Source organism: Pantherophis guttatus, chromosome 4 (assembly GCF_059756535.1).
Source record: "Pantherophis guttatus breed Tessera chromosome 4, ASM5975653v1, whole genome shotgun sequence".
Taxonomy (NCBI): Eukaryota; Metazoa; Chordata; class Lepidosauria; order Squamata; family Colubridae; genus Pantherophis; species Pantherophis guttatus.
In genome coordinates, this window is record NC_142066.1 from 51369920 (window position 1) to 51392690 (window position 22771).

At 39.1% G+C, this 22771-nt stretch overlaps 1 protein-coding gene across 2 annotated transcripts in view; it reads left to right on the forward strand.

The window, feature by feature from the left end:
* Positions 1-22620, forward strand: part of TOP2A (DNA topoisomerase II alpha) — a 44965-nt gene extending 22345 nt beyond the window's left edge. Inside the window, exons 17-34 of one of the 2 annotated variants that reach the window (XM_034415764.3) lie at positions 5717-5809; positions 6440-6554; positions 6896-7017; positions 9688-9836; positions 11159-11390; positions 11805-11939; positions 12057-12257; positions 12928-13123; positions 13488-13579; positions 13845-13994; positions 14086-14169; positions 14922-15119; positions 15232-15334; positions 15428-15559; positions 16567-16660; positions 17890-17948; positions 20971-21182; positions 22269-22620. In XM_034415764.3, coding sequence (XP_034271655.1) covers positions 5717-5809; positions 6440-6554; positions 6896-7017; positions 9688-9836; positions 11159-11390; positions 11805-11939; positions 12057-12257; positions 12928-13123; positions 13488-13579; positions 13845-13994; positions 14086-14169; positions 14922-15119; positions 15232-15334; positions 15428-15559; positions 16567-16660; positions 17890-17948; positions 20971-21182; positions 22269-22412 — 2511 coding nt within the window. In that variant the 3' untranslated portion in view covers positions 22413-22620. The remainder of the gene's footprint in view (positions 1-5716; positions 5810-6439; positions 6555-6895; positions 7018-9687; positions 9837-11158; positions 11391-11804; positions 11940-12056; positions 12258-12927; positions 13124-13487; positions 13580-13844; positions 13995-14085; positions 14170-14921; positions 15120-15231; positions 15335-15427; positions 15560-16566; positions 16661-17889; positions 17949-20970; positions 21183-22268) is intronic. The other variant, XM_034415765.3, reaches the window with a different exon arrangement.
* Positions 22621-22771: the final 151 nt, after the last annotated feature.

Consider the following 22771-nt stretch of genomic DNA (forward strand, 5'->3'; position numbering starts at 1 on the left):
TCAAGATCTGTTTAAGTTTATTCAAATCAGCTCTCTTGAAGTCCAAGACTCTAGTTTGACTTTGTTTTATTGCAGGGGTGTCAAACTGGCGATGTCATGTGACATATCCGGACTAATTTCCCCTTTGCTAAACTGGGCGGGGATAGAGCCAGCACATGACGCATCCGGCCCACAGGCTGCGAGTTTGACACCTCTGTTCTATCGCTTGTATTTGCGAATTTCAATATCACATGGTCACCTTCCCCCTCAAAATTCCTGCAAATTCAATGTTTTCTATCATTTCATTTTTAGTAATGAGAATTAATTCTAATATGGCTGACCCTCTAGTTCCCTCCTCTACCTTTTGGGAGACCAAGTTGTGTGTTAGGTTTGTCAGGAATTGGTTTGATCTTCCACTAGGTGCAGAGTTTGTCTCCCAGTTGATGTCAGAATAGTTAAAAGTCCCCCATTACTAGTGGTGAAATTCAGCCGGTTCTATCTGCCTTGGGCGAACCGGATAGCACTAGCGATGGGAGGCTCTGCCTGGATGTCATCACGTCCCGTTTTTGACCCTCTGCACATGCGCAGAAGGCTCCGCGCATGTGTGGAGGGTGGTACACACTCACATTTCCAAACCCACCTAGCAAAGGTAAGTAAATTTCTCCCCTGCCCATTACATTTGTGGTGTGCTTCCTACATACCTTAGTTAACTGACTAGCAAAAAGTTCATTTATTTTCCCTGGTTGGCTGGCCTGTAGTATACACCTATGGCAATAACATTCTTGCCTTTTATATTGATCCAAATACATTCAAGAAGATTTTTCATCTTTGTTCTGCTATATTTCTGTGGAGATATAGTTATTTCTTATATATAGTGCAATTCTACCTCTTTTATTAGGTCTGTTTCTTTTAAACAGTTTAAATCCCTCTAGCTGTATATTTCATTCATGCCATTCCATTCCATGGAATCCATTCATGGGTTTCATTTCACTAGCTTTCCGTAATGACAACAGTATGATATCTGCCCTCATGTACTTGGGTTTCTAGTTCATCTTGTTCATCCTTTGTGCATTGGTGTATAGGGATTTGAGCCCTTTTTTTACAGACCCCATTTTTAAATTCTACATAACTGTTTTGTGTCTGAGTTCCCCTTCATCCTTACCACCTGTTTGATTAGAACACAAGGTATGGCACACAATATCAAAAGCTTGATTTTTCTTAATAGCATATCCTAGTGGCTGGCCCTGTCAGTGTTGATGGGGGTGATCTTGGAGCTTCTTGGTTTAGAATGTTTAATTTTAGGTTGCTTGGCAGTTCCTTGATTGTGTATTGTTTACATCTTCATTGTTGGTCTGATGTTAATCTTGGTGCTATCTCTGCTCATCTGGTTGTTGATTGTCTCTTGCATAGTATGTACATATTGTTTATGTTTACGTGTCTATTGATGGCTAATTTGTTAGAGTGCCAGTCTTCTAGAAATTTCTCTAGTGTTTTTGGATTTGGTTTGGTCTAAGAATGGTCACAGTTTCCCAGTTGAAACTCTAGTTAAGTCTAGCCATATGTTGTGAAATTAAAGAGCAGGGTCTCTATTTCTGGCTTCACATTCAGTGATTTTCCAAGAGAGCAAGATAGTTATTCTAATGTAAAACTTCCTTGTTTGTTGTCTGAGGGGGTGACTGGTGATGTATCAAGGTCTCTAAATGAATTATCATTGGCCCATGCAATCATTCTGAAATTTTGAAAATGAAATCCAAAGTTTCTTCAGTATCTAGGAAGATCCTGGTTATAATTTAGCCGTTCTTGTGCTGCTATATAGAGTCAGATAACTTTTATGGTGGTTTGCACTTAATATGGTGAACATTACCAGATTGTTGTTTCATGTCAATATAATTTGTTGCAGAGGTTGCTTCATGTCCGAGTGGTGATATTTTTTCTGCATCTGAGGCTGCCATTGTCATGAGGTTCATGTGATTCCTAGGGCAAAGGTTTGCTTGGAAGATTGAAGTGCATGTCTATGTCATGTTCCTGGTGCAGTTTACTTCCTGACTCTGGTCGCGGTTCCCAGGGTTTAGCAGTCAAAACCTCCTTGTCTGTCAGCAGTATTCAGCTCTTTATGCTTTGAATTTTTTACATTTTGGGCAGGATGGGGGCAGAGGTAGTAAGTTCAGTCTGTTCCAGGGGACTCTTTGCTGGTGATCTGCATATCTAGATTCCATAGGTCAGATGACAGGATTGCCATGCCAACAAGTCTTTTCTCAAATTGATGGCAACTGTCTTGGATCGTTGGTAAAACCAGATCAATTAGAGCTCTGGTTATTTTATGTTATATCACCAGAGTTTCTCTCAAATCGTCCAGTCTAAGAATATCCATTTGTTCTGAATCTAGCAGGGCACTGAAAGGGTTAATCAGATGTTTTTCCTCAGGTCATCTGCACTGTGTCTTGTTGTGGGAAGAACAGACTTTTCAGGCTTCCTCTGGACATTCATGGGTGGAAGTGGGGGGAGCTGAACTGGTAAAATGTCCTTGAGATCATCATATTTATTCTTTAAAGTCTAGGGACCAGATTTAGGAGTGGGCTGAATTCTTCTGAACCTAAAACACATTTTAAAAAGATTGAAAAAGTGTGTATTTATTAAGTGTTTATGCCACACACTCCATTACAAGGTGACCCTGAGCAGCTTACAGGTTATTAAAAGATAAATAGAAAACTATGCGAATTAAAATTTTAAAACTATATACAAAATAGGACTAAAAGATAGACAACACAGGGATGAGGTTTTCATCCACCACCTCCAACAGTAAGCAGTTCCCTCAGGCTCCCAAACTGAGTGGCAAAACCAAGTTATAATACAGGTAGTCCTCAACTTACAACCATTCATTTAGTCACCATTTGAAATTACAACAGCACTGAAAAAAGTGACTTATGATTGTTTTTCATAATTACGACCGTTGCAAGCCTCCCGAAAGTCACGTGAACAAAATTCAGACACTTGGTAACTGACTCATATTTATGACAGTTACAGTGTCCAGGGGTCATGTGATCCTCTTTTGCAAACTTTTGACAAGCAAAGTCAATGGAGAAGCCGGATTCACTTAATAACCATGCTGCTAACTGCAGTGATTCTCCTAATAACAGTGGCAAGGCAAGGGAGGTCATAAAACGGAGCAAGACCAGTGGTGAAATATAAAATTTGTTGCTACCGGTTCTATGACCATAGCTTGGTGTGGGGTCATATAACTGGGTGAGCATGGCCAACTTTTTTTTTTTTTTTAACTTTAAAGCATTTATTCGCACGGACCAGTAGTAAAAAAATGCGTTAAAAAATATTTAGGTTCCAACAATCACAGCTGTGCCGCGCGATCATCGGAACCTTTTTTTTTAAAAAAAACTTTTTTAAAGCCTTTTTTTTTATTACCAGTTCGGGTGAATGGGTAGTAAAAAATGCTTTTAAAAAGTTAAAAAAAAAAAAAAAGTTTTTTTTTTTTTTTTTACTTTTTAAAGCATTTTTTTTTACTACTGGTTCGCCCTGAACCAGTAGTTTTTATCACTACCAGTTTGGGCTTTTTTCACCCCTGGGCAAGACTCATTTAGTGACAGAAGTGTTGGACTCAATTGTGGTTGTAAGTCGAGGAACAACTATGCAAGGGCACTGAAAAAAGTTACTTATAGCCATTTTTCGCACTTACAACCATTTCAGCATCCCCATGGTCATGTGATCAAAATTCAGATATTTGGCAACTGGCATGTATTGATGATGGTTGCAGTGTCCCAGAGTCATGTGATCACCTTTTGACAAGCAATGTCAATAGGGAAGCTGGATTCACTTAACAATCATGTTACTAGCAATAACTGCAGTGATTCACTTAACAACTATGGCAAGAAAGATCACAAAATGGGGCAAAATTCAGTTTATCTAGCTTAGCAACAGAAATTTTAGGCCAATTGTGGTCGTAAGTTGAGGATTATCTATACCCTTCCAGAAGACCAAAGGAGTAGGAGTAGTTCTCGTCTCCGGTGGTAGAAGGTTCCACAGAGTTGGGACCACATCAGAAAAAGTTGCTCTCCTTGGCCCGCCCACTTGAATACCTTAGCAGGCAGGGTCTGCAGCAGGCCTCTTCTGCTGGCACAAATGGGACGGGCTAATCCTTTGGCATGAGACAGCTCCTCATACACTGAACCCATCCCATGTAGTACTTTAAACAACACCTTGAATTGGACCTGAAAGCAAACTGGCAACCCATAGCTCACGCAACAGTGGTGTTATATGTGCCACCTAGGAGTCCTCAGAATTACACTACTGCATTCTGCGCCAGCTCTGGCTTTCCTGATAATCTTCAGAGATAGCCTCATGTAGAGCACATTGCAGTAATCCAATCAAGGGATGACTGGGGCATGAATGACTATGCTCGGAGCCTCACGATCCAGGTAAGGTTCAACTGGTGCACAACTTGTAGAAAGACTCCTAGCCACAACTGTCAGCTGCTCTTTGAGCACGAGTTGCACGTCCAGGAGAACACTGCAGTGCAGACCCATCCCGAACTAAAGATGATAAACAGCTGGATCGTGAGGTCCCTTGCACCCATAGCTACTCTGTTTGGCTAGGGTTCAGCTGAAGCCTGTTGTTCCCATCCAGATCCCTACAGCCTCCAGGCACTGTGAAAGGGAAGCCACAGCAAAAAGTATACCCAAAAGGCACTAGGAGTTTAAAGGTCTTGTTTTAAATGCTAGGAGTTGTGGGTTGCCCAATTGTATGTAGAATTTGTTCTTGGCCTCTGCTAGATGGAAGTCAGTCAGCCTGCTGTAAATCAATCAGATGCTCCTCACAATATAATTGTTCTCTTTGTTCCTATTCACCTCTGTTTACTTTATTATTTAATATTTGTAAGGTCGTTTGTTTAGGCTGCGGAGAGTATTTACAATTTGAGTGGCGCCCTCTCTCTCTTGGTTACATGCCCATTGAAAATTTGTTTCTCTTTTCCTTGGTGTAGGGATAAAGTTGCCCTTGGCTTTGCAGCTGATGTCTTTGTGGTACACGTGGTACAGGAGATATGTGCTTTGGTAGGGTTGTTATTTGGCTGGTTCTCAATGTTTTACAACTCCTCTTTTAAGGAGTTCCCTTTCATTTTAGTTGTGGACAAGTCCAAGATAGAGAGAACCGTTTATGCGTCAGCAGACTTAGTTTGCATTTTTGTTCTTTTAAGTTTATCAGGTTGATACGCACATCATCCTTTATTAACTGTGCGGCCACAGAGCATATTGCAGCAGTTTGTTTGGAGGGTGGCAATTTCTCTTCCATTGAAGAAGAGAGATCTGTAAGCAGTTGACTTTTGATCTCTGCTTGTAAATCCATCTCTAAACCATCATATCCAAGGAAGCATTTGAGGGAATAAGAATATTTACAGGAGTTGGCTATCTGCTCCTTAGGTAAGTTCAACTTTTTGTGGGTTTGGATCTAGCTTGTATTGCAGAATGTGTATGACCTCTCTTCTTACTTGCTTTGATGATTAGTAATATCCTGGAATTTTCGCAGCTTTTTCTTACTGTTGAGGTTTTTAATAAGGCAGCAGATGTGTAGAGATTAGAACTACGGTGATAAATACTTTTTCAGAGGAGTTCTTTACAGCAATTGCTGCTTTTTGGCAACTTGATTCCTCCTTACTTATCAAAACTTCTGTGATTTAATTAAGCACTTGGCAGTGTAAAATATTGTTTAGTAAGATTCTTGTTCATTCTAGGCCTTTAGTAAAAAAAAGGTTGACGATCGAAAGGAGTGGCTGACAAACTTCATGGAAGACCGAAGGCAACGGAAGCTTCTTGGCCTGCCAGATGTAAGTAGCCTTCAAAATAAAACGGGATTCCTTCTGAATAGTTTCAGGCAGAATAATATATATAGAACTTGTGTACAGGGAGGATTCTCTATTGAATTTGGGATACAAATATTCTGGTGGTTTCTTTTTATTATTTTAGCATCAGTGGGATGTCCCTACCTTTGACTATCACTAAACATTTGGCAGTACTTGAGAAATAATTAGTAATAAGAAACAAAAATATTTGGTTTTTTAAAATTTCTGAGCTAAAAGTTTCAACCTCATTAAAAGAATTTCAGGCTCAACATATTTCCACTGCAGTCAATAAAGCTTACTTTAAGTTTGATGTTTCCTAAATGAAAACGTTTTCACTCACCAATTACTAAGGTTTGATGGAGGCAGTTGTTATGTATATTAATTAAATGACAAATTCTATCAAAGACAAATGATGCATATGTATTTTATGAACCTTTATGAACATCTAGCAATGTATGGCCCAAGTTGAAAGGTTTTCCTTTCACATCTAGTAATGTGAAAAAATCCTGTGTTTTGCTATTTTAAAAAAGGCATTAAAAATGGTAACACCTCTGTAGAAGAAAGCACTTGGATACTATTTTAAGGATGTATCTTAAATTTCCTTGCCTTCTTTAGGATTACCTATATGGGAAAACTACAAATTACCTGACCTACAATGATTTTATCAACAAGGAACTTGTGCTGTTCTCAAATTCTGATAATGAGCGATCCATTCCATCATTAATCGATGGTAAGGTTTTCTTTTACAAATTAAACAAGGTTTTATATACTTAGAATTTAGTGCATAATATTTTTGAAAGAGAGAGATCACAAAGAGCTGGCTTAATAGGATGTTTTGTAACTGTGAAAATAAACATTTATAAAACCTTATATTCTTAAACATTCTTTCTTGAAGCAGGTTTTAATGCATCAGAAAATGTATATTTATTATCTTGCTATAAAGCAGATATATTTGCAATAAACTAATATATAATCTAACTTCAAAGATTTGTCCTTTTGAGAATGCCTTAGCTAAGTAAGGCTCACTATGAAGAGAAGTTGTAATTATTACTGGTTCTTTGATTCTTTCAGGACTGAAACCAGGTCAGAGAAAAGTTTTATATACATGCTTCAAAAGAAATGACAAGAAGGAGGTAAAAGTAGCTCAGCTGGCTGGATCAGTGGCAGAGATGTCTTCTTACCACCATGGAGAGGTAGGAGAATATTAAAGGGATCCCAAAAAGTAGCAAGTAAAAATATAGTTTGCAAGAAGTATATTAGAAGTTTTTTTAAAAATATATTTATTTATTTATTTTTCTTTAAAAACAAAAATTTCCATGTTACAACAGTTTCATATCGGTGTATATCCAGTTTATGTTTTGTCCCCCTACATATTCACATATTTATTTTTGTGGTTCCCTTATTCCTCATATATTATAAATACTACCCCTTACTTATACATACTTTACTTTACATATATATAGAAGTTGTTACAAGAAAGGATGAGTGTGATTTTTCATTTTCTAACCCAATGATCAGCAATTTGCAACTTTATAAATATTACTAAGTTCAGGGGTAGGTTCTACTTACCTTTACTACTGGTTTGCCACGGGATCGTGCACGCTCATTTTGCTCGTGCACGGCTTGCTTCTGCGCATGTGCAGATCGCCTATGACAACATCCGGCAGTGGGTGAGGCCTCCCACTGGTTTTACTACTGGTTCTTGCGAACTGGTCCGAACCGGGGGCAACCCACCACTAACTAAGTTATGTACCCAGCATGTTCATCATTTGCTCTATTGGCATAGGACAGGGGTCTGCAACCTTAAACACTCAAAGAGCCATCTGGACCCATTTCCCACAGAAAAGAAAACACCAGGAGCCACCAAACCTGGGTGGGCATGGCCAACTTGATATCACTCACTCCCACCCAGTCACATGACCACCACCCCAGTCATGCCTACCCAGGTTTTATGGCTCCCAGTGTTTTCTTTTCTGTGGAAAATAGGTCTCTCTCTCTCTCTCTCTCTCTCTCTCTCTCTCTCTCTCTCTCTCTCTCTCTCTCTCTCTCTCTCTCTCTCCCTCCCTCCCTCCCTCCCTCCCTCTCCCTCCCTCCCTCCCTCCCTCCCTCCCTCCCTCCCTCCCTCTCTCTCTCATCTATCCATCCATTTATCTATCTGCTCTCCTGCCCAGCTTCACGTATTGTGTGAATCCAACCACTTGCGCTGTGGAAGGGGAGTGGAGGCTGGCAGGCAAACCCAAGTGTTAGAGATCCACGCAAAATAAGCAACTCATATCCTGTTGGGGAGATACCCTCCCTTCCCTCTCTCCCTCCCCCCGCAGTGGGGGCCCAGGCAGCTCCCTCCTCGGAGGTGGTCAGCAACCAAACAAATGTGGCACTCTGGCTGCGGGGAGGTGGGGCTCCATGCCTCCTCCTCCTCCCAGCCAGAGTGCCAGGGAGAATGGACCAGGCAGGGCACGCAGCTTCCGCACCACTGGCACTGGCCTCTATCCACAGGTAGGAGGCAGAGGCACTGCCAAGGGGCTTCTGCGGCTGCTGCACCTTGCAGGAAGCTCTGGCGAGATCTCCTTACTCAGCCCCAGGAAGGCTCCAGCTGCTGGCACCATTGTTTCCCCGCTAGCTGGCAAAGTAGCGGTGCATAGCCTCCCGAGCAGAAGGTAGCTGGATGGCTGCAGTGAGAAGTGGGCAGAGGCTGGCGAGCATCCACCCCCACCTGCTCCGGGAGGGAAGGCAGGTGCCGCACCACCCGGCTCAACCATCCTGGTGGAGGCTGGCGCTACAGCAGGTGGATAGAGCAGGTGTGAGCTAAATGTTTGGAATGTTCTCATTCTCTCTCCCTCTCTCTCTCTCTCTCTTTCTCTCTCCCTCCCTCCCTCTCTCTCTCTCTCTTTCTCTTTCTCTCTCTCTCTCATATTCTGAGGTGCCTCATCTCTTGCTGGGTCTCACAGGCACTTCTTCCAGCCCTGTTGCTGCTGCGCCTACCTTGATCGCTCAAGGAGACACACAACCTGCTCTCTGCCCCGAGACATTCACTCAACGTGGCTGCGACCAATGCCACTTCTGTTGCCAAGGACAAATGGGGCAGGGTCCCATTGTGGCTCCGCGTTGTAATGAGCCCCAGGAGGAGGAGGGGGCCCAATCTTCCCTATTGTGAAGCACGCTAAATTTCAGTGCTGCACAAGGTGCTGCGAGAACAGCAGGCAGGCCATGGAGTGGCTACAGCAGCGGCGTTGGCCGCAGTCAGGTCAACCCAGTGTCTCCAGGTGGAGAGCAGGTCACACGTCTCCCCGAGCGACCGGGGTGCATGCAGTACCAACAAAGGCCCGAAGAACACCTGCGAGACACAGCAAGAGATGAGGCAAGTACATTCCCGCTGTGGAATATGGAGTGAGTCTCCATCCCCCGCTGTCACCCTTACCTTCTCAGGCCAGGCGAAGAGTGACTGGCAGGGAGGGCAAGACGTAGGACCAGCCAGTTGTGGCATCACCCGACAGGGAGTCACAGCAGAGAGATGAAAGAGTCACACACAGCTCCAGAGCCGTTTGTTGCCGACACCTTGCATAGGGCCACTGGAAATTGAAGTTCAGCAATTTCTGGAAAGCCATAGGTTGCCCATACTTGCTGCAGCTGGTAACAAGGCATGGAGATGGAGTTTCCTCTGTAATTCTCCAACCATAAATCAATTGGGCAGTAGTTGAAGCAGAGTTTATTTGGAATAAATTTAAAAGTAGATTTCTAATAACTTTGAAATTTTTCTGGCTAATGCTTGTCTTTCTTTCCAATGGAAAGCTTATCTTTCCAATGCCTGTTCATTTTATTGATGTTTGATGATTTTGGTGGTGATAATTATTACTTTGTTTCAGAACTCACTGATGATGACTATTATTAATTTGGCTCAAAATTTTGTGGGCAGCAACAACCTGAACTTACTTCAACCCATTGGTCAGTTTGGAACTAGGCTGCATGGTGGAAAAGACGCTGCAAGCCCTAGATATATCTTTACAATGCTCAGGTTGGTAGAAGCAGGTTGCTTTTCTTAGTTTTGACTTAGAGACTCCCTTCCAACGTAGTGTATACAGTAAGGCCTCAACTTACAACAATTCATTTAGCAACTATTCAAAGTTACAACGGCACTTTAACAAGTGACTTATGGCTGTATTGTGACCATTGCAGCATCTCCATGGTCATATGATCAGAATTCAGATGCTTGGCAACTGACTCATATTTATGATAGTCGCGGTGTCCATCAGTTATGTGATCAACTTTCTGACAAGCAAAGTCAATGGGGATTCATTTAACCATGTTACTAACTAAACAACAGCAGTGATTCACTTAACAACTGTGGAAAGAAAGGTTGTAAAATGGGACAAAATTCACTTTACAGCTGCCTTGCTTAACAACAGAAATTTTGGACTCAATTGTGGTCATAAGTCAAGGACTACCTCTATTCCAGTGCTGTTGGAACTACAATTCCTATATAACCAACAAGAAAGGCTGACTTGAGATGGAAATATCTTTCAGATGTACTTAGATTTATAGAGCTTCAAATTTAACAGACAAAACGTGTTAGGTTCAAGTTTTGTTTGAATTTCAGGTAATGACAGTTTTTGCCTCAAATAAATCAAGCTGAATAAAGTTAACTGTTTTCACTGGTTCCCCTCAAAATGAGTATTCTCTCCTTAACAAATAGATGGGTTTTCTCAAATTCAGGTATGTTTTTGGACTAAAAAACATCCATTCACCATTTGACAGCTAGTTTTCACCCAAGACGCTGAGCTTGTTGATCAGAAAGGTCGGTGGTTCGAATCCCTAGTATAGGTCTCCTGCATGTGCAGGGGGTTGGACTAGATGACCTCCAAGGTCCCGTCCAACTCTGTTACTGTTAAAATACTCAATTAAATCAAGGATTTAATACACACAAAAGCCTATTTTAAAGACATTTAGCAAGATTTCCTTTTCTGTCAGTAAAAGAAATCAAAAGAAAAGCTTAACTTTTCTTCTCTAAGTGATCAATCAATATATTCATGCATTATGTACCTGGTAATGAAAAAACTCCTCTGTGTTTGGGTTGGCTTTCAAGAGGCAGAATTTTTCTGACAATGGGTTCTCTCCTCCCCACAACCCCCTTTTACATTTTCTTTTCTCTTGTGGCTTTAAAGGGGGAAGTAGAGATTACTAAAAGTTACTGCCATTTCTTCACTTCCTTGCCATCCTCTGATATTTCTTTTCTTCCTTGTTTCTCTTCACCTGGAAAGAAGACCCAATAATCCTATCCAAACTTATTTCTAGAAGTATTTTCACACAATTTTAATTCAAGCTACTTATTTTTCCTAGTCCCTTGGCACGATTGGCTTTCCCAGAAGTGGATAACAATGTGCTGAAATTTTTGTACGATGATAACCAACGAGTTGAACCTGAATGGTATATTCCAATCATTCCTATGGTGCTGATCAATGGGGCTGAAGGCATTGGGACTGGCTGGTCATGTAAAGTTCCTAACTATGACATTCGAGAAGTGGTTAACAACATTCGACGTATGCTTGATGGAGATGAGCCATTAACAATGGTAATAAAATGCATCAATGATTAAATAAAAAATGATCTGATAATTTTAGAGAAGAGAAAAAAAATCACAGGTGTGTGGACAAAGACACGATTAGATTTTCTTTACTATTTGGACTTCAGAGCCATACCATTTAAATTCTTTTAAAAGTTGCCTAGACTACATTCCTTATGGTGAAATAAGGTTTAAAATGACACTTTCTTTAAAAGAAAGCAATATGAAGTCAATAAATATCTCTATACTGGAGATTTTTGTATTGCTTTTCATAAAACCATTTATGATCTTTTCTCTACAACCTCTCTTACTCCTATTTTCAGAAGCCATCGTTGAAATTATCTTAATCAATTTGGATTCTGATCATATGCAAATAAGACACATGTTCAGGCTGGTTTATTTTAATTCGGCTTCTATTTTTAGATTCCTAGTTACAAGAACTTCAAGGGGACAATAGATGAACTAGGTCAAAACCATTTCCTTATCAATGGAGAAGTATCAGTTCTTAATTCAACCACCATTGAAATTTCAGAGCTTCCTGTTCGGACCTGGACACAGGTAAGGAATGTTCTATTTTTGTACTATGCTCTGAGCCATAATAAAAATACATTTCTGTACTCCCCAATCAAAGGAAAGTATAGAATCATTATGTTGTTTCTTCCCATCTCTCAAAAGACTTACAAAGAACAGGTTCTGGAGCCTATGCTAAATGGCACAGAGAAGACTCCATCACTCATAATGGACTATAAAGAGTATCACACAGACACCACTGTCAAATTCGTCATAACAATGAGTGAACATAAACTAGTGGAGGCAGAGACTATTGGTCTACATAAAGTCTTCAAATTACAAAGTCCTCTTTCTTGTAGCAATATGGTAAGTAAAAATTCAGAAGGCTTCTATTTTTGTGGCAAGATAGGCATACCTAGAGAGTCTGTCTGTTTGTCTCTTTTATATGCACATGTACACATACAGGCCATATACATCTTTTAAACAAATAAATTAAATTATAGAACAAAGGATGATGCTCTCTGGAAGCCATCTCCATTCATTCAGCTAAGACACAGAGTCTCAGAATAGAATCCTTTTGTGGCAAGGCATCTACAAAAAATCTTCAAGTCGTTAGTTTTTAACTGAAATCTTAAGAGTCTAAATTCTCAGTTAAGACTGGAGAAATAGAAAATCAGTTTTGCTAGTAGATTTAACCATGTATGCCTATTTCTCTATTTTAGCTATTTATTTGATCTCTGCTACATTGGGAAGAGAGCTACTTCTCTCCACCCCCCCACCCCAAATTCTGAAAGCTTGTTTGCTTTTGTCACTTTGAGAGAGATTTGTTCTTCACTGAAAGTAAGGACTTGTTTTAGAAACCAGGTGTGTACAGTTCCTAAAAAGGATCAAAATACCATAGTGAGAAATGGAGGTGAGTCGGGGTAATCTGTGTACTGTTCTACATGGAATCATTAAAGGAATCGTAACCAGCTTTTAAATGCATGATCACAGCCCTACCATCTATAGATCTGTGGTACCTTACTCTTTGTTCCAGGTACTTTTTGACCATGTTGGCTGCCTTAAAAAATATGAGACTGCAGAGGATATTCTAGACGAATTCTATCAAGTCAGACTGCGTTATTACTGTTTAAGAAAAGAGTGGCTCACTGGCATGCTGGGTGCAGAATCTGCAAAACTAAACAACCAAGCTCGTTTCATCATTGAAAAAATAGAAGGCAAAATAGTGATAGGTAAGCACTGTTAGGATTTTGTTACAAGCCATTAAAGATAGTAGAATAAGTGGATCAGAATGGGCAGAACAAAAACCAACATCTAGCAAAGAATTACTTTCCCTGACAGGCATCTTGCCTCTAAGCTTACTTTTCTAGAAATAAAAACTTAAATAATTTACACAATAAAATTTAAACTGAATGTACAAGTTGAAGTTCTAAATGTATATGGATGCTTACTTTCCTGCTTTCCATTAAGACAAAACTTGGTGTGGGTTTCGTGTTTGTGGCATGCAAGTTGACATGTTCTTAGCATTGTGCAAAATATGACACTTTTGTTTTGGCTGCTGGCTCATCTGGATTTGTTCTTGATCTTCCCCTCCAGAGAACAAGCCCAAGAAAGAATTAATAAACGTTCTCGTTGAAAGGGGTTATGATTCTGATCCAGTAAAGACATGGAAAGAGTCTCAAAAGAAAGTATGTTTCTCAATCTCTTGCTTTTAATCCACTCAATTGTTAAGGGTTTGGTTCAATAATTTTTAAAAAAGGTAATTCCATAATATTATAGTGGAAAATAGATCTTCATGCCAAACACTGGCTTTCTGAAGCAGATACTGTAGGTACTCTAAAGTAAAGTACTGTGAGAAAGGGATGGATTATCTCCTGATCCCCTTGAAAGGACAAGTATTAAGTAACAGATATGCTATTAACCGTTGGCCACATCTCTCTCCTGCCATGCCAGGACACTGAGGAAGATATAGAAGAAGATACTGATAAAGAAAACCAATCTACTGCAGCCAGTGGGCCAGATTTTAACTATCTTCTGAACATGCCTCTCTGGTATCTGACAAAAGAAAAAAAGGATGAACTGTGCAAGCAGCGGAATAATAAAGTAGGTGGATGAGTCCTTAAAAAAATATTTGTGGTGCAGTAGTATTGAAAGGTCAGATATGGACTTAACTGTTTCTTGCTGGATTTATTAGGAAACGGAGCTAGAAAACTTGAAACAGAAGGATCCTACTGACTTATGGAAAGAAGATCTGGCTGCTTTTATTGAGGAACTTGATGTGGGTAAACTTGGATTTTGGGGCCAGAAACAATCCATTTCCAGTTTAAGTGAAACATCCCTTATCAATAGTTTGGTGTCTTCATTTGGGTAGGGTGCTGGCATTTAAAAAGGGGGACTGAAATGTTGAGACTACTGGTATATTTTAAAGTAAACCTACAGGGCAAGCAGGGATGCAGTGGCTAAGATGCTGAGGTTGTTGATCGAAAGGTCGGCAGTTCAGCAGTTCAAATCCCTAGTGCCGCATAATGGGGTGAGCTCCCATTACTTGTCCCAGCTTCTGCCAACCTAGCAGTTCGAAAGCATGTAAAAATGCAAGTAGAAAAATAGGGACCACCTTTGGTGGGAAGGTAATAGCGTTCCGTGCATCTATGGCGTTTAGTCACGCCAGCCACATGGCCATGGAGACATCTTTGGACAGCGCTGGCTCTTCGGCTTTGAAACAGAGATGAGCACAGCCCCCTAGAGTTGGCAACAACTAGCACATATGTGCAAGGGGAACCTTTACCTTTACCTTTACAGGGCAAGCAAAGCTCAAATGCACACATAGCACTGAAATTCCAGTGACCTGAGTTCTATTAATGAATGCAGAAATGTCTACCTATTTCAGATTTGGGTATAGAATTCCTCTCTTTCATTTATGTAGAACTGCAGAGTAAAGTTAAAGCAGGAATGCCCTCAATATGATGATTTCCTTTTGGTGACATTTAACACTTGCAAATCCAAACATTGCAATTATCATCCACACTTTAGGTGATAGAAGCAAAAGAAAAACAGGATGAGATGTTAGGAATCACGGGCAAATCCAACAGAGGGAAAGGAGGGAAAGCAAAAGCAAAAACCCTAAAGCTTCAGGAAATCCTGCCTTCTCCCCAAGGGAGGAGAGTTATCCCCCGAATAACTGAAGAGATGAAATTGGGGGCAGAGAAGAAATTAAAAAGAAAAATCAAGGTAAACAGCCTTTGGATGGGTGCATGTGTTCAATTTTCTTTACTAGCGTCATAACTTTCTTTCAACTATCCCCAGTAATGATAAACTCTCCTTCTCATTTGCTGATCTATAGAGTGAAAAAATGGAGCTTGATGAGAATCAAGAATTCCCAGGGACCAGCAAGGAACCAATGACTCTTAAACAAAGATTGATAAGGAAACTGAATATGGAGCCAGGTAAAATCTTTTAGCGGGAATCAATTTTTCCTGTGCGTTTATGTTTTCTATGGGATGTGTTATAAGTGGTCTAACAAGCCTGCTAAATTTCAGATGTCAAGAAACAGTCCAGACTGTTCAAGCCAATAAAACCAATGGCAGTAAATCCTTGGTCTGACTCAGAATATGGAAATGAAGGTTCTGTTGACTCTGAGGTTGAGTCTTATGTACGACGCCAAGTAGCAGGTAAATTTTCAAAGAATTTAAAATTAACTTGGAATCTTAACTTGAATGGTACCTTTCCAAAGCATTTTTGCTATAAACAACCTCAAACATGAAGTGGAACCTTTATGAAATAACATTATTATTTATTTTTTAAAATCATTCTAATCCACAGTTCCTAGTAAGTTATACAAAATTGTTGCATGCAGAAAATAAACTACAAGGTTTCTAGGTGTCCTATGCTTGAATTGAAACACAGCTGTTTTGATCCATGCACAAAACAGCTCTTTGTGGTTCAGATAAAAGTAGGGTGGAAAGAGAGAGAATGGGACAAAGCCAAAGGCAACAGCAACTAAGTAGATAAAGGGAATGCCCCAGCACAGCAATGGAATAAATTGGTCTGGAAAGTGGAGTGGAGAGTGAAGACTAGGCACATCAGTTTTGTTCTACTCATCCTATCCAGATTTTGTTCTAATTCTTTCAAACTCTAAATGCTTAAAACAATTCAATAAAATTTCCACTATGCAATTGTTTATGCTGCAATTGGAAAAAAACACTTTCCTCATTTGCTATATTCCCCTATTGCTTAAGAATATACAGGTAGTCCTCGACTTACAACCACAATTTAGTCCAAAATTTATCTTGCTAAGAAAAAAATTTGTTAAATGAGTTTTACCCCATTTTATAACCTTTCTTGCTACAGCTATTAAGTTGTTAAGTGGTTGTAAAGTGAATCTGGCTTCACTTGATTTTGCTTGTTGGAAGGTCACAAAAGCTGATCCTATGATCCCGGGACACTGCAATCGTCATAAATATGAACCAGTTGCAAAGCATCTGAGCTTTGATCACGTGATCAAGGGGATGTTACAATCGTTGTGTGAAAAATGACCAAAAGTCACTTTTTTCAGTGCTGCTATAACTGAATGATCACTAAATGAACTGTAGTAAGTTGGGGACTACCAGTAGCCTTCCTTCCTCCCACATTTTTGGATTGTAGCTGATTTTTTTCCCCCTATTATATTTGGCAAAAGCAACACATATACAGGATTCTAATTCAGATACGGATGAAGGTGCTTTGACTGAAGACTATACAAGAACAATAATAAAACCGAAGGCTGTTTTTATGTAAGTTTCAGATATGATTCTCCTATTTTGACTGTTTCTTTAAAATAGTTGCCTGGATAACAGCATTTTAAGGTTAATCAGATTGAGAAAATAGTTTTTGCAAAGATTTGTTAGAGTTCATAGGGGTGGGTTTCTTACATAGAAATGCTGACAAGACCAGAAATAATTTGTTCTTTTAAAAAAAAAATGTCAATAAAACTACCTTACGTACAAGATCAGGTTATTTGCTCTTTTTGACCTGTACAATCTATGTCAGACCTAGGGATTTTAAGGCCCCCAGGTCACATTTGCCCTTGGTTGGACCTTTCTAATCCATGTGATGTCAGTCAGAAATTAAAAAGGGCTTTACTGCCAGAAGTACCAACGAAGGAAATGTTACAACAGGTGAGCCCAACAGGCTGGCCCCTCTTGTACTTCAGAAGGCAGTTAAATACCTACTTGGGCTACTGGATGCACAGTTGGCCAATCTTTCCTAAGGCTGCCAGAGGCCCTGTAGATCAGTCCCACCAGAGGACCAGTAGAGCCTCCTTGCCATGCACACAATACAATTTATATATGTGCATGCCTACGCACCTTCACAGTCCTGTTGCTCCACAACAGTCGGTTTCTAATGTGGCCAGAATGTTTGACACCAAAGTCAGAAGGATCTAAGGAATTAGAACCTGGAATCATCTGCATGCAGAATAGATATGTCATAACATAGATGGGTCTTTCCAGTTCCCCCCTTTTGCTGATGGAGAGCTCCCCAAACTTTAGGTCCATATATCTCATCAACTGGTCATACAAAAGTGACCAGTTTCTATTTTAAGTATATTCAAACCTTGTTGTTATCCTGATCTTTCTGCTAGATAAATGACAGCATTATATATTGTTTAAATGTTCTGTGAAAAATACCGCTTTTAATTATAACCATAATATTACAATAAATTGTTTCTGTTTTATACTTCCATCACCCCCCACAATGGAATACAATGTAAGAGGTTCACAACTTTTTTCAAGTGCTTGCTTTCACTGTAGAGGTGTAAATTTTGAAAAAAAAATAATAATTTTAAAATGGAGTGAATCTCAGCATTTGAGCAAATCAATCTCAAGATTAATTGCAATCTCTTGATAAAAAAGTTTTAATTTTTTCCAGTTAGGAATGTCTATGGGCATGTAGACATTCCTAACTGGAATGCTGGCCCTGATGCAAAATAAATGCATAATTTAATACAGAATTTGTGTGTTAGGGAAAAAAAGGAAGAGGAAGTTGAATTCAAACCGTCAGAAGTACAGAGCAGTAGTCTGGGTGAGTATATCATTCACTTGTATCATAATCTCTGTTTAGTCTATAAAAGCCAGAATTCATTCGCCACCCACCGACCCCCATTGCCATTTTTAATGCAAGATACTACCTAAACATAGCCATAGGTATTATGCCACATAACTGAGTCTGTAATATGTCTGCAGTGTATAGCCAATGATTATTATTTGTCATGGATTGTATTACACTACACCACGCTTACTCTTAATTTAAACAATATAAAGCATTACGGGTTGGTTCAAAATACAGGTAGTCCTCAACTTATGGCCACAATGGAGCCCAAAATTTTTGTTACTGAGATAGTTCTTAAGTAAATTTTGCCCTATTCTATGACCTTTCTTGCCACATTTGTTAAATGAGTTGTCACTGCAGTTGTTAATTTAGTAACATGGTTGTTAAGTGAATCTGGCTTCCCCATTGACTTTGCTTGTCAGAAGGTCACAAAAGGTGATCACATGACCCCGGGACATTGCAAATATGAGTTAGTTGCCAAGCATCTAAATTTTGATCACGTGACTATAGGATGCTGTAATAAGTATTGCAGTCATAAGTCATTTTTTTTTAGTGCTGTTGTAACTTTGAACAGTCACTAATGTTGTAAGTCAAGGACTACCTGTATATTTTACTTCTTCTAATTCCTGAAGCATTTTTGGAACAATTGCTTTCCCGTTCCAACACAGAAAAATTGAAACAGCATGAATATCAGAGATGTTTCTCATATTCTGCAGTTTTGATTTTTCCATATTTTTTCCTATGAGCATTAGTCATTGTTAACATTCCAGTGAGTGACAGCAATGCTTCCAAAAAAAAAAACCCACCCTTGAAAATCCAGTGTACAAACAAAAGGGCAATATTTTCAACCCAATATTTTCTTTGACTGTGGTTGCTCTACATTGTCCTTTTGTCTTGCAACTTCTGTAAAAACATGGTCTAGAAGGCATTTCATTGGAAGCATTTTTTCCAATATTACTCTTTTTTTTTTTTTTTTTAAATTTGATTTATATGCCACCCTTCTCCGGAGACTCAGGGCAGCTTACAGTGCATTAAGCAATAGCCTTCATACTTTTGTATATTTTATACAAAGTCAGCTTATTGCCCCCACAAACTGGGTCCTCAATTTACCTACCTTAGAAAGGATGGAAGGCTGAGTCAACCTTGAGCCTGGGGAGATTCGAGCTTACTTTAATTGCAGACAGCTGGTGTTAAATTACAGTGCCTTGTCTGCAGAGCTATCCAGGCTCTTTCTTTCTTTTTCACACTGTTTTTTCTTGTATCTAATAGCAGAATTGTTATCTTGCCATGTGTGTGTGTAACATTTTATTTAAAATATTTGATTAAAATAATAAAAGCTAATACAAACTGAACTTAAAAATAGTAAAGAATAAAAAGTGCAAGAAAAGAAGTAAATAGGGTGTAATAAAGAAAAAGAAAAATATATTAAAAGTGACTTTCAACCTTCATTACAAGAAGTATGGACAAATTTAGTATCACTTCACCATCTATAAAGTTAAAGAAGGATATTTCTTCATCCCACTCCCATATAAACAAATCCAGAAAACATCTCTTCAGTTCCTGTATTGGCAAAAGTCCATAAAAATTGCTAGTACTTTGCAAAAAAAAGGTTTTACTTTAAATTTGATAAAATAAACCAACTTTATTTTTCTTTTAGGGGGTGTGCTGGCTCAGTGGTCAAAGACACTGAGTTTGTCAGCTGGAAAGCTGACAGCCCAGGTTTGAGACCCAAGTGCCATGTGACGGGATGAACTCCTGTTATTCACCCCAGTTTCTGCCCATCTAACAGTTTGAAAACATGCAAATGCAAGTAGATAAATAGGTACCATTTGGTGGGAAGGCAACAACATACCATGTACCTCGGCTTATAGTCATGTTAGCCACATGACCACAGAATTATCTTTGGACCACGCTGTCTCCCTAGGCTAAGAAATGGAGATGAGCACTGCCTGCTAGAGTCAGACCCAAACGGACAGAGGAAACCTTTATCTTTATGTTTCTTTTACTTCTAAGAGTCTTAATTTTTGGATCATTCAAAGATTGTAGATTTAATGTCTCTATAATTATTTTTTATCCCATAATACAGATGTCTTCAAGGGTTTAACAAGTCTCTTATCCATCTAATAAATCATTTTCCAGGTCACTCTCTTTGTTTGTCATTTGTATATATATCCTACCTGCTCCTCTTTATCAGTTTGATAGTCAAGAAACAATCTCTTGTTGATAAATACACCAGAGAGTTTTCTCTTTCGATTAGGCCTTGACTCTTGAGACTGAGGATTGTAGAGGAGTCTTCTTTTTGTAGATACTTTGCTACAAATAGAAGGGGAATAATGGAGATATTATGCAGATCAAATGCTAATAACATCCTTGAATATGTATTTTTGGCTGCCAATGGAGAGAATTCCCCAGTAGGAGAATTTCCTGTTGTTGAATTAAATATTTGTTAAATGTGTGTAAAATAAATTTGTGGGATATGTTCCCTATATTACAATTTTATATGTAATATGATTATATTCACCCCCAAGCTACTGGTAGAAGAGCATGTGCAGTAACAAAGCCTCCAATAAGGGCATGTAAGACAAATAGCATATCTCATCAGGTCTTTCAGATCCAAGGGAGGAATAGGCTGCAGAGTTTACACAGGGAAGGGAAGGTCCTGGCCCTGTCCTCATTTGTCAGAAGCCATCTCCCACTCCTATTATTCTTGGGGAAGATGTATTATGTAATTCAGTGAAAAGATCACTAACTGGAATATGCAGAGTTGTGCACAAAGGAATATTGGGACCTGCAAACAATTACCCTCTACTATACTTTCTTAGATAGGAATTGGGTTTTTTTTTCCTTATTCCTGTCTAGTAAAACAACCAGGAAGTACAACTTAATTATTTTCCTTGATTAGGAATTAAGCATTTCCAAAGCTGTTATCAGTATTTCTGATACTGAAAGAAGCTAAAGATGTGATGCTGACAAAGATTTGTTTCTCTTCCTTTAGGCAATCAGCCTCCTATTCAGGAACCTTTCACTAAGAAAAAGACAAAAGCAAAACACAGCAAGGCTAAGAGTTCCAGTTCCAGTTCAGATGATGCCCCCAAAAAGCTTACCAAACTGAAGAAAGCTGCTAAAAGAAAGATGTCTTCATCTTTCAGTAGTGAAGACTCTGATCCTGACTTTGGCCAAAGCCTTAAAAAAAGAGTAGCAGTTAAGGTTTGCTTGTTCATATTTTCATCACTATCTCTGATCTTTTAAAGTAACCTTAAAGGATGCCCTAGGTTAAGCCTACTTTGTTGGACCACAAACTTTATTTGGCATGTTTGAGATAAATATATGTATTTTTCAGGCAGTTCAGTAAAAGAAAAATTGAGGATTAATTGAAGCAAATAACTTGCCTGACTTTCTCATGCTGAGTAGAAGCTTTCTATGCTGCAACAAACCTAACTTGTCATTTGGGAAAAGTAATGTCACAAAATGCTAATTTATCTTTCTCTAGTTTAGATGCTTATTGCATAAACTAGAAATCTTACCCTCCCCCCCCCTTTTTTTTTTTTTTTTTTTTTTTAATTTGATTTATATGCCGCCCTTCTCCGGAGACTCAGGGCGGCTTACAATGCATTAAGCAATAGCCTTCATACTTTTGTATATTTATACAAAGTCATCTTATTGCCCCCACAAACTGGGTCCTCATTTCATCTACCTTAGAAAGGATGGAAGGCTGAGTCAACCTTGAGCCTTGGAGAGATTCGAACCAGCAGTAATTGCAGGCAGCTGTGTTAATAACAGGGTGCTTAGACCACTGTACTATCAAGGCCCTTAAGGCCTTTGTAAAGCAAGGCAAAGAGCCAAGGACCACTTTTTAATCCTGACCTAAAGCTCCAATTTGTCCTGTCTGCCCATCATAGCAACTATGAAAATGAGAGGAGATGCTTCCACTAAATTAAAGCAGAATTATTTGAGCTCTGAAATTCTTTGAAAAATAGCTTGGTATCTGGTGTTCAGCATTCCCCCAAAACTGCTGCCTTCCTTTTTTCCTGTTTGGTAAAAGGATATTATATCATTATAGATTTTTGTCTCCTGGTGCTCAAGAAAGCACAAACTGTGATGATGAGCAAGAAGTGGAGTGTTGAGTCAAGTAGCATCATCATTTCTTTTAAGTCCCGTTAACTTGAATATTACAACCCCATTTCTTTTCCTAGAATATTATAATTATTGTTGTGGTATCCATTATGTAGAAGATTGCAGCGCTATGCATGGAACTGTCCTGAGAATTTATTGTTCTTCATTCTTGCTTTGTAGAAATCCAAGAATGAGGATGAATCATTTGTTCTTGAACTAAGCTCCGATGAGGGCTCTTCTGCTCGGCCCATGATCCGTGGAAAATCAATTCGCAGTAAGAAGCTAGTTCATTATCTGGAGCAGTCGGACGATGACCACTTCTAATCTTAACAACAAAATATATTAGTTCTTTAGTAAACAAAGATATTGATTCTGGATACTTTTTAATGGATACTTTCTGGATACTTTTACCTGATGGTATGAAATGTTGTCGTGGTTTTTTCTAATGCTGTAAATATTTTTGTGTGCTTTTTATAATTATAGCAGTCATTTATTCTTGATAAGACCATAAATAATAAAAAGCAGTCGTTTACATTTTGTTCATGTCTTTCTTTCGGTAGTAAAATATATATGCTTTATTCTCTGGACTCATTCAGACAGCATTCAGATATTAGAACATCTGATCTCAAAGTTCTCTCTAGATTGTTCCATCCAGATTGCCATTCTAAAGTTCCTTGCATGCA